General features: G+C 35.4%; 2 protein-coding genes across 4 annotated transcripts; one reads left to right on the forward strand and one right to left on the reverse strand.

The window, feature by feature from the left end:
- Positions 1-538: 538 nt before the first annotated feature.
- On the reverse strand, positions 539-5,920 carry LOC140842618 (mitochondrial fission protein ELM1-like). Of its 2 annotated transcripts, XM_073210638.1 has the most exons (11): positions 5,688-5,920; positions 5,267-5,417; positions 5,067-5,124; positions 4,407-4,503; positions 4,017-4,166; positions 3,758-3,884; positions 2,555-2,667; positions 2,419-2,482; positions 1,956-2,049; positions 1,753-1,861; positions 539-904 (listed from the first exon to the last, which is right to left on the reverse strand). In XM_073210638.1, the coding sequence occupies exons 1-11, from the start codon at positions 5,796-5,798 to the stop codon at positions 752-754; spliced, it is 1,227 nt and encodes a 408-aa protein (XP_073066739.1). In that variant the 5' UTR covers positions 5,799-5,920; the 3' UTR covers positions 539-751. The 2 variants fall into 2 exon arrangements, with proteins under 2 accessions (XP_073066739.1, XP_073066740.1); XM_073210639.1 differs by lacking the exon at positions 5,688-5,920 and having other exon boundaries at positions 5,067-5,179.
- Positions 5,921-7,693: 1,773 nt separating this feature from the next.
- LOC140842619 (sorting nexin 1-like) lies at positions 7,694-12,757 on the forward strand. Of its 2 annotated transcripts, none has more exons than XM_073210640.1 (11): positions 7,694-7,874; positions 8,000-8,134; positions 9,234-9,369; positions 9,762-9,895; positions 10,115-10,189; positions 10,572-10,731; positions 10,818-10,951; positions 11,046-11,114; positions 11,441-11,520; positions 12,137-12,197; positions 12,278-12,757. In XM_073210640.1, the coding sequence occupies exons 1-11, from the start codon at positions 7,863-7,865 to the stop codon at positions 12,485-12,487; spliced, it is 1,206 nt and encodes a 401-aa protein (XP_073066741.1). In that variant the 5' UTR covers positions 7,694-7,862; the 3' UTR covers positions 12,488-12,757. The 2 variants fall into 2 exon arrangements, with proteins under 2 accessions (XP_073066741.1, XP_073066743.1); XM_073210642.1 differs by having other exon boundaries at positions 8,003-8,134.
- The last annotated feature ends 1,852 nt before the right edge of the window (positions 12,758-14,609 follow it).

The following is a 14,609-nucleotide window of genomic DNA, read 5'->3' on the forward strand; positions in this document are numbered from 1 at the left end:
CCAGAATATGGCCTATTAAGAGGGATCATCTCAAGCCCATCTGAAGCCGTGATTTATTTGTACAAATGGGATCTTAAAATATTAATGTACCATTAAAAAATATTTTGAGGATAATTCACCATTTAATTACACATGGGAATAAAAGCTTTTTAGCGCAAAAACTCTTTTTTAACGAAATAGATACTTTTCCTCAAAATGCAGAGAAGGTTTTTAAAGTTGTTCTACTAATTATGGAAATATTGGCATTTTCTCAACTCTACAATGGCAAAATGAATCTGGTTACCAGTTTGGTTCAAGAATCTGACAATGTCCTTCAACAAAATGCCAATAACCAAACCAAAGACATGATTGGAGGTCAAGAGGTTCGTTGAGATGCACATAAAGAACAAGAAATTACCTTCTCGCCAAAGTGATTGCGGATCCAAACACTCTCATGGATGATTATGATTTACATAAAGGTGGCCTGATACTAAAGTAAAGAAAATTGGTATTCACAAATTTATGGCATCTCCTCCAAATGGGTACTGGTTTTACAGTGTATTTGTTAACAATTTCCCTTGCATAACAAATGGGTATAAAGGTACTTCGCTAGGTCCAAAATAATATTTGGATTTCAGCAATCTATAGATAAAAATAAGATCTTAATTCGAGTATTACATTCAATACTCCATCATCACTGTCATAAAACAAATGGTTTTCTAGTTTCATGTAAAGGAATGGCAAGCTCCATAGCTCCCATCTCGTAACTCTGCTAGATATGTAAACCTGATACTCTATTCCTTTCTTCAGTTTCTAGATCGGAAACAGGCATCAATCGCCACCCACGTTCGGCAAGCGCCTTAATCACTCCATCAGCTGCATTTTCAGTATCACGCAGTGGTGGGTAGTCCCATTTCTCAGAAATCTGAACACACACAAAAAAACAAATGAGTACATGAATAAACCCCGTGCGGAACACGAATCAGAAAAAAGATTTCACATTTGAGAAAGTTCTACGCGTCATGCAGATCAATTTAGGATTCCCTCAAAGCATAGCAGCCATATACAACAAAGTCCAGACTCCAGAGTAACAATTGGTTTCCTAGAACCTTAGTCCACCCAAGTCAATTCTATAAGGAACAAAGTCGTCACTTGTTTGCTGTAATAGTGTGGCATCCCACCCCTAAGGAATCACAAAAAACAGTGGCAACCTGCTCGCCTGAATATGTCCATATTTTTACTTACGAAAACTGATAAGTGATACTAATTATATGGCACACATGATTGTCACACACCCTTGTCAAGATCGCACTCTTCAAATTTATCTCCACCATTTCCTCATCAATATATGTCTAAAATTCGTTAGGTTGTATTTACCAATTAGGTTGTCTCTGCAGGTCATCGTGTCTCTACCGTTTGTTTGATACTTTTACCAGCTACGCCAAGCCACTAGTTTTGCATCATTTGATTCCTTTGTTTAAGTTGTTGCTACACTGACTTAGCTTCTTTTGGTTAACTTTGTGCAAAAAGTCAAGAAACTATAATGCTTCAAGTCAATCACCGGACTACTGAGAAAAGATTCAGGTTTCTACTCACTACAAATTCTCGAACAAGAAAGTCGGTCTATTTTGTAAGGGAGTTTTTGGATTAAAGTATTTGAAACCAAATTTCGAATATATTTTACCTGCAGGATGAATTTAGCTTAAATAAATTTCAAGCTCAAACTCTCTCATATAAGTATTTGAAACAAAATTTCGAATATATTTTACTCACATTTTCTTGACCAGTGAATGGCCGGACAGCTCCTCTACATTGCAGAGACTTGTGAAAATCTGCAAATTTCCAGGTGCACCTCTCAGCTCCAAGGACATACACAGGCTTCCTGCAGATTCAACCATTTAGACGTAAAAAGTAAAAACTTAAAGTTTGTTAACAATGAGAATTAATTTTTTCATGATATATATAATATTGCATACCCGGTGCTGCAGGCCTCACTCAACATACTCACTGAATCAGCTGTTATGACAAAAGCATCAGCCCAAGCCAGATGTCCCATGTGTGGATTTGGATCTGAACATTGTCATAAAGATGCAAATTTAATGGGCTAAAGCGTATGGAGTGGCCTTTATAATTAAAAACTTGAGACTATCTGAAAAGAATACTCTTGTGCAGAAAATATACAATACGCAACACACACAAAATTGGAGGGAAAAAATAGAGCAGATGAACATTTCAACGGATCAGGCATCAGCCCCAATAAAACAAATTTTCGTGAATAAACTCTTCTCAGTTTAGGAAATCTACCAACAGTCACATGTCTCTTTTCGCTACATTTTAGAAATTTGTCTGTGTTGGCAGTCACATATAAGAAATCAGCAGAATTTTAACCTCATTTTTACTTGATGATGCACATAAATGAGTAAGCAGAATCATCATTACCTTCACCATTCCAAACGAAGACTTTTGGATGGTTCGCAAATTCAGTCATAAGCATGTCAGATACCTATTTGACACAGCACAAATAAGCCTCCACATTAGAGTGATAATCATATGAACTAGCGAGAAGTGTACGAACAGTCTTGGGTGTCCGGCGAGAAAATGATATTCTGAGGCTTCCACAAGTTGGAAGGACGATCTTCAGTGAGGCTATTAGTTGCTTTGCAAGGTTTGCACCGTATCTGCAACGACCTATGACAGAAAGTGGAAAAAGCACAAACTGCAGGGTGATTTCTAAAAGCCAAGTTGGAAGATGCATAGGTAGTGATGATTAACCATCTTAAATAAAACAAGAAAAAGTCAATTCGATGGATTAAAGATAAGATGCAGCATCTAAGAGGTAATTTCTTGCATGACTATCTTGTTAAATGAATAAAATTGTATGATGAGCTTTTGCAATGATGGACCAACAGAAGAAATAAGGCAAACTGATGATTCAAAAGCAAGAGGGAGGTGTAAAATTACAACAGACACGGAGAATTAAAAACTATTATGTGTCTGAGATTCACACTTTAACTTTATCCCTTCTGATAACTGATATCTTCAACAACTTCTACTGAAAAATTAACTTATCCACATGTCTCAACGTAAGTGTATATTGTGCGGGTTTTAAGTACTGTTCTCTTTCTATTTTATTCAGGCTGAGCAGGTGATTGAAACTGTTTGGTCAGCTGGTATGACCAAGTTTCAAACTATAAAAACCATCCCTCTATTCTCTTTTCCTCTTCAATGAACGTGGCTAATGATTGAGCCGGTCACCGAGCAGTTTTTGTTTCCAATTTGGAAAAAAAAAGGGTTTTTATTTCCAACTTTCCCTTCTGTTCTCACAGCAATGTTATAGACAACTTTCTGTTTATGTACTGTAAAAGTCAAATTAATATTTTATAAATATAATAATCTTGTATCATTACTGTTATGTTTATAAACATAACAGAATTGTATCATTTTACTGTTGTGTTTATTATCAACTACTATATGTATGTTTTAAATTTATTATGTGTTGCACTAATTTTATATTTTATGCACACACAATGCTGCTAGTATTCTATTTTACATTAGCATTTCACTCACATAAAAACCCAAAATAAATTCCAAACTTCTATTGATTTATACGTTCAAAACCATACTGCAAGACTCAATGCTCCAACCATAAAAAAATCGGGAAGTATTTATGGATTCCCGGTCAAGTTTGAGCTTCCCAACAAAAATAAATATACTGTAAGTATGCAAATTTTTTTCCCAGATGTTCAAAGTACAACACAAATAAAAAAAAAAAGTATACCAGTGGGCCCTCCAACGGATACAACAAGCAAGGGTTTAGGCAGGTGTGCCATCTCATCATGCCAAGCTGAAGCTGCACCTCTCAACACTACAGAATTGACCGGGTGAAGAGCACCCACGGTGAGGACCTGAGAGGACGACATCACACCAAGCAAAGCCTGTTACTTATTCACACTCGAATATGATAATCAATACAAATTCTTCAAAAAAAATAGTTTCAACGGGGAAGCAATTCCTAAATCTATCAAAGAAGACTATACCACATGTTTATCCGGAGGTTGACGAGGTGTGACCCACATTCTTAGAAACCAAGGTATCTGCTTCTGTGCCTCAGGAGTTAAGGGATAATAATCATGCCAAGGTGTAATCACAAGATCAAATCGGTGCAGACGAGACCTTGGATGTTGTATCTGAGAGCGTAAAAAAACAACTAAAATATCGCAAAAGATTTAGCCAAAAGAACACATGAAAAAAAAAAGAATAAATTCCAGAACGAGGATTCAAGGATTTATCTTTTCTCGTGCATCTTTTCATGGAACAAGTGAGATCATTATAAAGCTATTGAAGCGTGAGCGCACATATTTCAGCAGTTGTCAACCAATGACTTTAATCCAAAATCGTAGGATCAAATGCCTATCATCTCATCATACCTGAATGAGAAAAACATTTTCAGGAACTAAGAGTTTAATGGAACTTGCAACCGTGATTGTATCACGACCTGATGCGATCACCAAGGTTGGGCCATCCCTAGAAGATTAATAAAGTAAAGTCGGATAGTTGCGGAGAAACTTATTTATTATTTCAGAAAGATGTATGTCTATAAGCTTAGCAAACCAAGTCAAAATCATATCTTCTACAAAATATGGATGTATGAGATCAAGTTCAGCTGGCCCCTCACAGGTAAAAACGAAAATGGAGGGGAAAAAAGAGGAATGGTCATACTGGATGACGATAAAGCCTTAGATTCACCAGTAATTTGCTTACATCAAGCATCTAAGTTAAAGTTGTATCAAAATATATGGGGAAATAAGAAACATGAAACCACAAAAACTTCCTTCTTGAGTGCATAGTATCAATTTTCAAGCACGATGGTATCTCAGAGATGAAACAAATCAAATCAATGTTTTAAAAACATTATTACAGGAGTATGTGAAGTCGCATAAATCTTCGGGTAAAACTAAATGTATTGCACTAAAGTCAATTTCTCATCTCTGGGATTTTTGCAACAACTCAAGACAACAAGTACAATACTAAAATAATAATAAATAGAAAAAAATGTTCAGAGGAAAAAACAAAGACGGCAAATGTACCTTTTAAATGTTTCCTGAATCACTTTAGCAATGTGCTTCGCATCAGCTTCCAGGACATCTGATCCCAAACCAATAAAAAATCCACAGGATAAGAAGTTGATAGAGAGATCCATCTTGAAAAAATTTCAGGACATTTGTCAGGGTGAAGAATACAAGCGCCAAACAGATAGTAAGATAGTGGGTGCAGCAAACCAGACTACCTTTCCCTTCTCCTGGAAAAGGCATCATCCTCTTCCCTTGCAAACGTAAGAAAGCACTGATACACTTAAACTTGTGCTCTAATTGTTTGTGCACAGAAACTGGCAACCAGTGAAGTCTGTCATTTATCCCCCCTCTCGGCCTAGTAACACGCTGCATTCGTTCAGGACGAGAAAAAAAATGTTAAATTAACTATGAGAACAACGCAACTATTTTCCTATAAAAATCTCAGATAGTTGCCACGAAAATGAAAAGATAGTCAATTATTTACAGAGATTTTTCGGAGAAGGTAAATTCCATAACCACAATAACGGTCTCGAGCATTATCAATGATAATACAAACATCATTTACATCAATCTAAATTGGGGATTTTTTGTTGCACCATTTCAAGTCAGAATCATTAAATTAAAGAATATGCTTACATATAAAGTGCATCTATTGGAGAGACCCAGAGCTTGAACCAATCCAATGCACTGATTTTCTGCCCCAGCAAAGCCGTTTCCGATCACAATCGCTCTCCTGATTGTGTTCATTAATACGCGGATCGAAGGCGAATAATAAACAAAAAGGAATAAAATTCATGTGTCAAGGTTTTTGCAAGATCCTCGTTATACCTTGGGGTTTAGAGCTCAAGCTGCGGTGGGGGTGAAAATTAAACGAGGGACCCTCCTTAAATATATTATTCATTAAAGATTTGAATTTGAGAGTTAAATTACATGCATTAACATAATTAATCAGATTATTAAGTTTCAAGTCGATACAATTTAATTTTTGTTAAATTCAGAATAAAACTTCCAGTTTTTGTAATTTTTTTTACAGTTCGGTTATTTCCTATAATAACTGAAATATTAATTTGGTTCGGTTGGATTGGTTTTTTGCGCTTCTTTTTAAATAAAATATGAAAATGTCATTTTCATCTACAATCAGTTTAATCAAATTAGATTAATTATCATTAAAAATAATCTAATTAAGAGAAAAATAAAAATTATAAGTTTTTATTCAGAAAATCTAACATAAAACTGAATTTAATAATATATATTATTGAGAAAAAAATTATTTAAATTGATAAATTTTTTATATAAAAATTTCCCGAAAACGTCACCAATTAATTAATTTGTACTTGTAAACCTATTCCGATATACATCAATAGATTTAAAAATTTTTACAATCATTTGTGACTAAGGATTATGTATTAGATTTGGGTATGATTTCATATTCTCCGTCCATATACGTATTTATCATGTTCATTATTTTCGTCGTCAAAAATTTAGTTTCGTCATTATCTTCATGCACGTCAGAAGATTATATATACTTACCTTACTCAAATATCATGCTATCACTTAAAATTGTATTTTCTCAACTCTAAACTATTTCAGATAAGGTGTATATATTTACTAAATTGTTGAAACAATAAGAAAAAATATATAAAGATTAACAAGTTAAAAATTATAAAAAATAATAAAATGAAACAATTTATCTCAACGTCATTATCTAATAAAAATAACATAACTTTATATTAATAATATTTTTCATTTCATTTAATTAATATTATTGAACAAAATTAATATTATTGAACAAAAATATCATAAAATTAATATGATAAAAATAATATATATATTTAGGTAACGTTTGGTTTGCTTGATTAACCCGGATAGACTATTTTATCCTACATAGTCTTGTGTTTGGTTCGGATGATTATTTAACCAACTCAATCCCTCCTATGAATGATTAGGTTATATTAGGTAGGTTAAAATAATACCTCCTCACCCTCTAGGATTATTTATCCCACTCTTAATATTTCATATTTTTCCAATTTTACCCTTCTCCTAAATTCAAACTCACCACCACTTCCCGCCACCGACCGCCGCCTCCACGACCTCCGCCGGCCGACCACCGACGGAACGCCGACCGCGGCCGAGCACCGGCAGACCGGCGACGTACTGCCGTCCGCCGGCTGAACACCGGCCTACTGCCTGTTAGCGACGGTTCGTTAAATACCGTCGCAAATAGCGACGGTTGTTTTACAAATCGTCGCAAATAGCGACGGTATTTGTATACACCGTCGCAAAATGTCAAATTTTTTTAGTAATTAAAATGATTCAAAACTAGATCGGCGACGGTTTCTAAAAAACCGTCGCTAATAGCGACGGAGTTTTAGAATCCGTCGGTACTTTTCCGGCCACCATTTTCGACCGTCTGCCGGCCGACGCCGCCACTGTTGCCGTCGCGAGGGGAAAGGGCAATTTCGTCTTTCCATCAAAAAATTCAAAATTATCCTACACTTAAAAATCTTACCAAACATAATATTATTTTACACCATATATTACAATCCTACCACAATCATTTTCTTTATCATTTACGTACTAATCATTAGTTTATCCTATCCTTCCAACCAAAGGTAGCCTTAAAAATTTAACGGGGATATAAATATCAAAGTCTTCTCCGTAACCCGGAGGCCAGCCCAGGCGTACATAAAGCATCAGACTGTCCAGCTAAACAAACGTTTCCATTTCCGTTTTGTGGCCGGACAAGTAAGCTTAAGCTGCGCATAGCCGGCGTTCTTTAGCTTCCGTATTGAATTTTCTCCGCAAACGACCATGATCGCTACGGTAATTGCAAATATGCTTCCATTATCTTAATTACTCAATCCAGTCCAAATCTGTGAGATGCGTTTGTTACTTTTTAACGGGAAATTAACTTGTTTCTTCCCATGTAAAATCGGTGTAATGCGCAGCAGAGAAGTGGAACGGGTTCGATGTCGCCTAGCTCCAGATCCCCATCAGGTCCGTATTTGACTGTATCGGTTTCCGATCCGGCTAAAATGGGGAGCGGAGTTCAGGCCTACATCTCCTACAAAGTTATTACAAAGGTAGTGATTATCGGTTTCTGCATGTGTAGATTGCGTATGGTTTCGCTTGCGCGTGCATTTTACATGTATAATCTACAAACTTTGGTTCGATTGGTGGATTAGGGCTTGACTTCAGTCGGGCTTTCCAACTTGTTGAGCCGTGTTAATAGTCTTTATTGATGATCTTTGTCGTTGTTGTAGATAGAGAGGGTATTTAGTGTTCTGTTCTCCGTAGGGGTGTGTAATTAATCCACCGATAAAAAATGCATGGCGAGAAATAATACCAATCACCACAAATTTGACGGTGTTTAGCTAGGTTGAATCCCAACATAAGGAGCTTGGTTTTGATTATGAAGACCTTAATTTGTAATTTCGGGGAGTTAGTTTTCGGTTGGAAGATTTTAAATCTGCTCACAAATTCTCCAATATTCATTTCATTAGCTTCCCTTTCATCAAGCACAACAATGTAGATTCTTTTGCAATTCCCAATTCTTATTGATTCTGTCATCAGCAAACACCAATAGTAGTTCTCAGCTACTACAAAATCACAATCACTTAAGAACGGACTTACTCGGGGTTGAATATGAGTACGAGAGGATCATACATGCATTCTGGGAAAAAAATACAGAAGATAGGATGATGCTGAAAGGAGGAAGTGGTACTTGAAACCTAATGTCAGGGTTAAATGTAAACATGTGACACAAGCCTTGATCTTTAGAAGTTGCAACTGCGAGCTTTAATTTTTATTGGCTGTCAAAGCGTAGGACATAAATCATAGTGGAAATTGAAAAAGGACTATGATTTTTACTCGACAAAATATGTGAACTTACCTATAAACCAACTCCAGTTGTAGTTTATAGAATATACCATATTGTATTGATTATATAATAAAGTAACTTCGGGAAATAACTGCATGTGTTTAATCGAAGATTTGTATTGTGGAGGTTTTCATACTGCTGTCCTTTGTTTTTGGTGAAACAGTTGTATATTTGTAGCAATAACAGATTTTTGTATATTTTTTTCCATCTTCAACGTTACACCAACTCATTTCGAAATACCTTGTTTGAAGTTAGATCTTTGCGTCAATGATAAACTAACATTATGGCAACTTGATTTGCAGACAAATTTTCCTGAATATGAAGGACCTGAGAAAATTGTTATTCGACGATATAGTGATTTTGTTTGGTTAAAAGACCGCCTTTTTGAAAAGTACAAGGGTGTCTTCATCCCTCCTCTTCCGGAGAAGAGCACTGTAGGTAATATATTGAAGCATTTCATTCGTCACTACCAGCAGTTGTGAGCTACATGGTATATCGAACTCGTGACACCTTCTTTCTTCACAATATGAGACTTTGCTTAATAAACAAGCCAAAAGGTGTTATTTTGTCAATTGTTTGGTTCATACCTATAAATCTGTTATGTTGATTTACCTGTTTTTACTAAATGTTATGGTAAAAAATTGTCCGTGGTCCAATGATTATATATGCAACATATTATTGTGTTAAGCAGGATTAGTATATATCTATTTTATATATAATTCAATTCTCTCTGTTATAATAGGCAATAAATAGGTGATAACTTTGCTTGTTTTTTCACATTTTTCAGCATCGTGAAACCTTATTTTTGTATATATGTTTGTTGCACGCAGAAAAGTTCAGATTTAGTGCAGAGTTTATTGAAATGAGACGTCAAGCGTTACACGTGTTTGTCAACCGGATAGCAGCACATCGTGAGCTTCAGCAGAGTGAGGATTTAAGAATCTTTTTACAGGCAGATGAACAGGTTATTCGATTTAATGGAACTTTCTTTTAATATGTAAGATATTGAATTGGAAATCTGAATTTGTGGTTGCTACATCTGAGAGAATCAAATTCTTGAAAGATCGTGTATTGGGGATATCCAAGGTTGTCTTTTTTGTCAGATTACAAATAAGCTTGTTATTTTTGCTCCGTAATCTTGTTCTTCATTTGACTGTGTATTATTACTTTTGTTTATCTGCAGACTATGGAAAGAGCAAGATCACAGGAAACCGGCATTTTTAAGAAGAAGCCAACAGATTTTATGCAAATTTTCAAGGTGCTTTGTTTAAACAATAAATCTTGAATTTAAACATAGTTGGAGCAACAGACAGAAAAGGATGCCGTGTGGAGTTATGTGATCTTATCCTGTGCAGAGATTTTAGCTTCCTTCAATCGTGTGATTTTTGTTTGATATTAATTAAAATCTTAATATGCTTAATTTTCTGTCTTTATCTTCAATGTTTCCCTCTTGGAAAAGAACGGATAATGTTTGTTGTTGTCATGTGCTTTTACATACTGGAATGCCTTTTAGTTTATTGCAATATGATGTTTCTATCTGGATCTTGGTTGTCTGGTACATATCTAGAAGATTTAAGGTTTTATGCTGCTCTTGTCCAGATCAACAATAATTATTAATCTTCAGCCCCCAATTTTGACAGGATGTACAATCTAAAGTGAGTGATGTTGTACTTGGAAAGGAGAAACCAGTTGAAGAATCTAATCCAGAGTATGAAAAACTGAAGAAATATTTATTTCAGCTTGAAGACCATTTAGCTGAAACCCAAAAGCATGCATACCGTCTAGTGAAGAGGCATAGAGGTTTTTATGTTTGTTAGACCAGACTTTGAATACTTGGTTATTTGGTGGTTTAGTCCATGTGATGGAAAGCTTGTGTATTATTGCAGAGTTGGGACAGTCCCTGTCTGATTTTGGGAAGGCATTCAAGCTACTAGGAGACTGCGAAGGAAATGGGCTTGGTAAAGCATTTTCTGAATTTGGGGCAAAATCACAGATATTAGCGATTAAGCTGCAGAGAGAGGTTTGGTATAATTTGTTGTAATATTTCTTGTATTCGGGAGATACTCTAAATGGATGGATTTTACTGTGACATTCCTATTTCGTTCTGTTATTAGGCTCAGCATCTCTTGATGAATTTTGAAGAACCTTTAAAAGATTATGTTCGAGCAGTGCAGTCTATAAAGGTGACTTCTCGGTCTTCTCAATTTTTATTTTATTTTTATGGGTGATGGAACGTATGTGCTGTATGTTATAATCGTTTTTTTAAAACTTAATTTTAATCTTTAAGTATAAAATTCCTTGGAAAATGAGACGATGGGAACAAGGAGGTGCTAAGTATTTCTCAAAGGGCAAAAGTAACATTATTATTCATGGCATTTGCAATGTGCATCAAGTACTTGTCATCAAGCTCTTTGAAGTAAATAAAAACATTTTCTACATCACGTCATTGGTATGATTAATTTTATTTTTGGTTTTTTTTTTAAAATTGGCTCTCGTATTCCTGGGACAGGCAACTATGACAGAGAGAGCAAATGCTTTCCGGCACCATTGTGAACTAGCTGAGGCAATCAAGTTTAAGGAAATAGATATGTATGGTTCCTGAATCTGTGATTTACCTTTTCCTTTTGTGTGATGGACCCTTGAATTATGCTATCGTACCAGAGAGCCCTTTGTTTCATTTATCAGTAGAAAGTATCTGCTTTGACAGAGTCTAAAAATTTTAAAGTTGAAGAGTTGCTGATTAATGTCAAATATAGCTGAATTTTCTCCTTTTATAATCAATACGTACATTCCTTTTTTTTCCGTATTTTACTTTTACTATAGTTATTTGTTGATTTAAACATTGTTTTCTTCTGTTTTACCATTGGAGTATTGCCATCTAAATCTAGGTCAATACCCTTTTTCCCTGACAAGAGGAATCGAATCCTAGTCCAAACTATTTTATGTTCTCCAAATTCAGCATTGTGGAACCATTTAATATTTCCAAATTAAGCGTGGTCAAATGCGGTTGCTGAAATTCTGGATTCAACATTATTTTACCATTATTTGACTATTATCGAAGTACATTTGGGTTATATAGTTTTAGTGAATTTTATTCATTTTTTTTATGTAGAATTGGGTCGTGTTTGTTTCATCCTTTTGGTATTAACGACCTTTAGTTGTCATGAATCTGTATCTATCGTGTATGTGTATATTTGGTGTGCAGGAACAAGCTCAGACTAACAAGATCGGAGAAATTGATGGAAGCAGAGCATGAATACGAGCAGGTTGGTGATATTTTTTTGTGATTTTCTTGTTTCTTTCTAGACTCTATGCTGTATAGCTTATATTCAACTCCCTGCCCCAGCTGAAAGCTGATGGTGTAGAGGCAACAGGAAAATTCGAGAGAATTGTGAGGACAATGAATGAAGAAATTGTTCGATTTCAAGAACAAAAAACCTTAGACATGGGTCTTGCATTCCATGAATTCGCCAAGGGTCAGGCAAGCCTGGCTAATGGTATCGCTGATGGCTGGCGAAGCCTTCTGCCCAAGCTCGAATCTCTCTCGTCTTCCTAATGTTAAATCCATCATTGTAATAGAAAAGTCTTCACTTCAAAGACGAGCTCGAAACTGGCTTGTATCAGCAGGTGGATGATTTTTCTGGCTGTTTTATTGCCACCATCATGTGTAGGTTTTCAGGTTGATACTGTACAGACTCTATGCTAATTGGAAATCCGTAACCCATTTTTATCTTGTATCTTAAAGATCAACTTAGTGTATCAGACATTTTTGTTACTATTTATTTTTTTAGAAAAATAATTGTGCCAGAGAAAAACCGATTATAAAGGTCATCTTATCTATCTATTATATTTAAATTGAATTCCACTAATTTGCAAATTGATTTGATGAAATCTTATTTTAATTTACAAAAATACCTTTAAATAGCATTTTAAATTCTCCTCAAAATCTCTAATGGGTGTCTTCAGTATGAAAAATTTAATGATTTTTGTAAATTTTAAAAATCTAGAGTAATTTATTCAATCAAGATTTTTGAATATTGTATAAAATTACAGTGATATTTAAAATAGATTTTTATAGTTTTAAAAAGTTAAAGGATATTCAACATCGATTTTAAAAAATTATGTGAAAGTTTAGATATATTCAAAATTTTAATAAACTTTTAATAAATTCGTGGAATTCATTTAACATATGATGTCATCCGGGTGAATTGGGTGAGATGGGTGGGGGCAATCCACCGGATGAGAATAAAAGTTTTGTGAAGAAGAAATGAGCAAGGGATATATCTGGTGGTGCAAATATATTTTGTTAATATGGCTTCAATTGTAACCTGCAAACAAAGAAATGAATTCGTGAATGGGTGCCGGATGAGCGTCCGGTATGGCCACTCTGGTGTTTAAGTCATTAGGTGAAGAAGAATAAAATGACTTTATATGTGGTGATATACGCGAGTGCTTAAAGTTCAGAATTCCAGAACTTTTAAATGAGATGTATACCTACTATTTATAGAAATCTCATAATTACCTTGTTTACAATGAGTTAGTGACCTCCTGCTAAGTAAGGTAAGATAGTTGCCCATAACCTGCTTCTGATTGACTTCTTTAACACGCCAAACCCATGTTGTTCTGACATATTAGATAGCTCATACTGATACACTCGAGTGTGGTGCGCTTTTCGAAGCAGACCAGATAGAAGTTCCGAGAGCTTGCATGAGATCTCGGGCGCTCGATTGCCCGAGAAGAAAATATCCCGATGCTCGGTTGCTGAAGAAGGTAGTTTGCATACTGACTCTGATTTGGGCTATCCATTTAGTTTATCGGATAATCCATGATCCGGACTCTTATGAGATATCAACATATAAATATTAAAGTTTATAGCACGACTATAAATTGTAAAAACTTGTCTTTGGTGCAACCCTATGTCAAAAGCAATAGCTCATATATATATATTTCTTGCTTTCATATATAATTAAACGAACCTCATTCTTTTCTACTATGGTTTCAGCTTATCCCTCGTACAAATAGTGATGGATCCCAATTGCTTCAATGGCCTGTTGAAGAACTTGAGACTCTTGAGAAGAAATATGGTGAAATTAAGCAACAAGGAACTCGTGAAAGGGCATATGGTTGAAATCAAAGTAATAACAGCCGCGCATGTACTCTTTTTCCCCAATTATAGGATAAAAGAAAAAACCTTTCATTCAATAACGAACTACTTTTGCATGGTTCGATGAAAATGGCTGGCTGATAGCTTGGAGAAGGCTGAGCCATTTGATCCAATCTAGAACAGATACGATGCACAAATACTTTGTGGTCAAGGATTCCACTGTTGAAGGTTGGTTAGGACCATTCGGGCTCGTCACCTCGGGCGCTTCTGTGAACCTAGAAGAGTACACTCCCGTTTTCTTCCGAGTTTTCAAGGTTCGAGACAAGCATCTCGTTCTCTTGTGCTCAGATGTATCAAGGTTAGACCCTCATGCTTATAGAATCTTGTGTGCAACCAACCAAGTTTTCCACTACCATCTCACTAACTTTTTTCTTCCATAACCTTGCATGGACAGTATTTCGAAGTCAAAAACCGGGGTCAATGCATCTCGACCTTCATTTGCAGGATTGTAGACGTGGACCTGACAGAAAATAAAATTTCCCTCAGGAGTTTGGTGTGAAGATATTCATATAAT

The sequence above is a fragment of the Primulina eburnea genome, chromosome 10 (assembly GCF_022965805.1).
Source record: "Primulina eburnea isolate SZY01 chromosome 10, ASM2296580v1, whole genome shotgun sequence".
Classification (NCBI taxonomy): Eukaryota; Viridiplantae; Streptophyta; class Magnoliopsida; order Lamiales; family Gesneriaceae; genus Primulina; species Primulina eburnea.

What these genes read in the sequence shown, in the direction of transcription:
- LOC140842618 (XM_073210638.1), bottom strand. Translation starts at nt 5,798, where the DNA reads ATGAACACAATCAGGAGAGCGATTGTGATCGGAAACGGCTTTGCTGGG. An exon ending in ATTCAGGAAACATTTAAAAG is followed by an intron (nt 4,504 to 5,066) that starts GTACATTTGCCG and finishes TTAATCTTCTAG; the next exon opens with GGATGGCCCAACCTTGGTGA. An exon ending in CTTCGTTTGGAATGGTGAAG is followed by an intron (nt 2,050 to 2,418) that starts GTAATGATGATT and finishes GACAATGTTCAG; the next exon opens with ATCCAAATCCACACATGGGA.
- LOC140842619 (XM_073210640.1), top strand. An exon ending in TCCGGAGAAGAGCACTGTAG is followed by an intron (nt 9,370 to 9,761) that starts GTAATATATTGA and finishes TGTTGCACGCAG; the next exon opens with AAAAGTTCAGATTTAGTGCA. An exon ending in CAGAGCATGAATACGAGCAG is followed by an intron (nt 12,198 to 12,277) that starts GTTGGTGATATT and finishes TCCCTGCCCCAG; the next exon opens with CTGAAAGCTGATGGTGTAGA.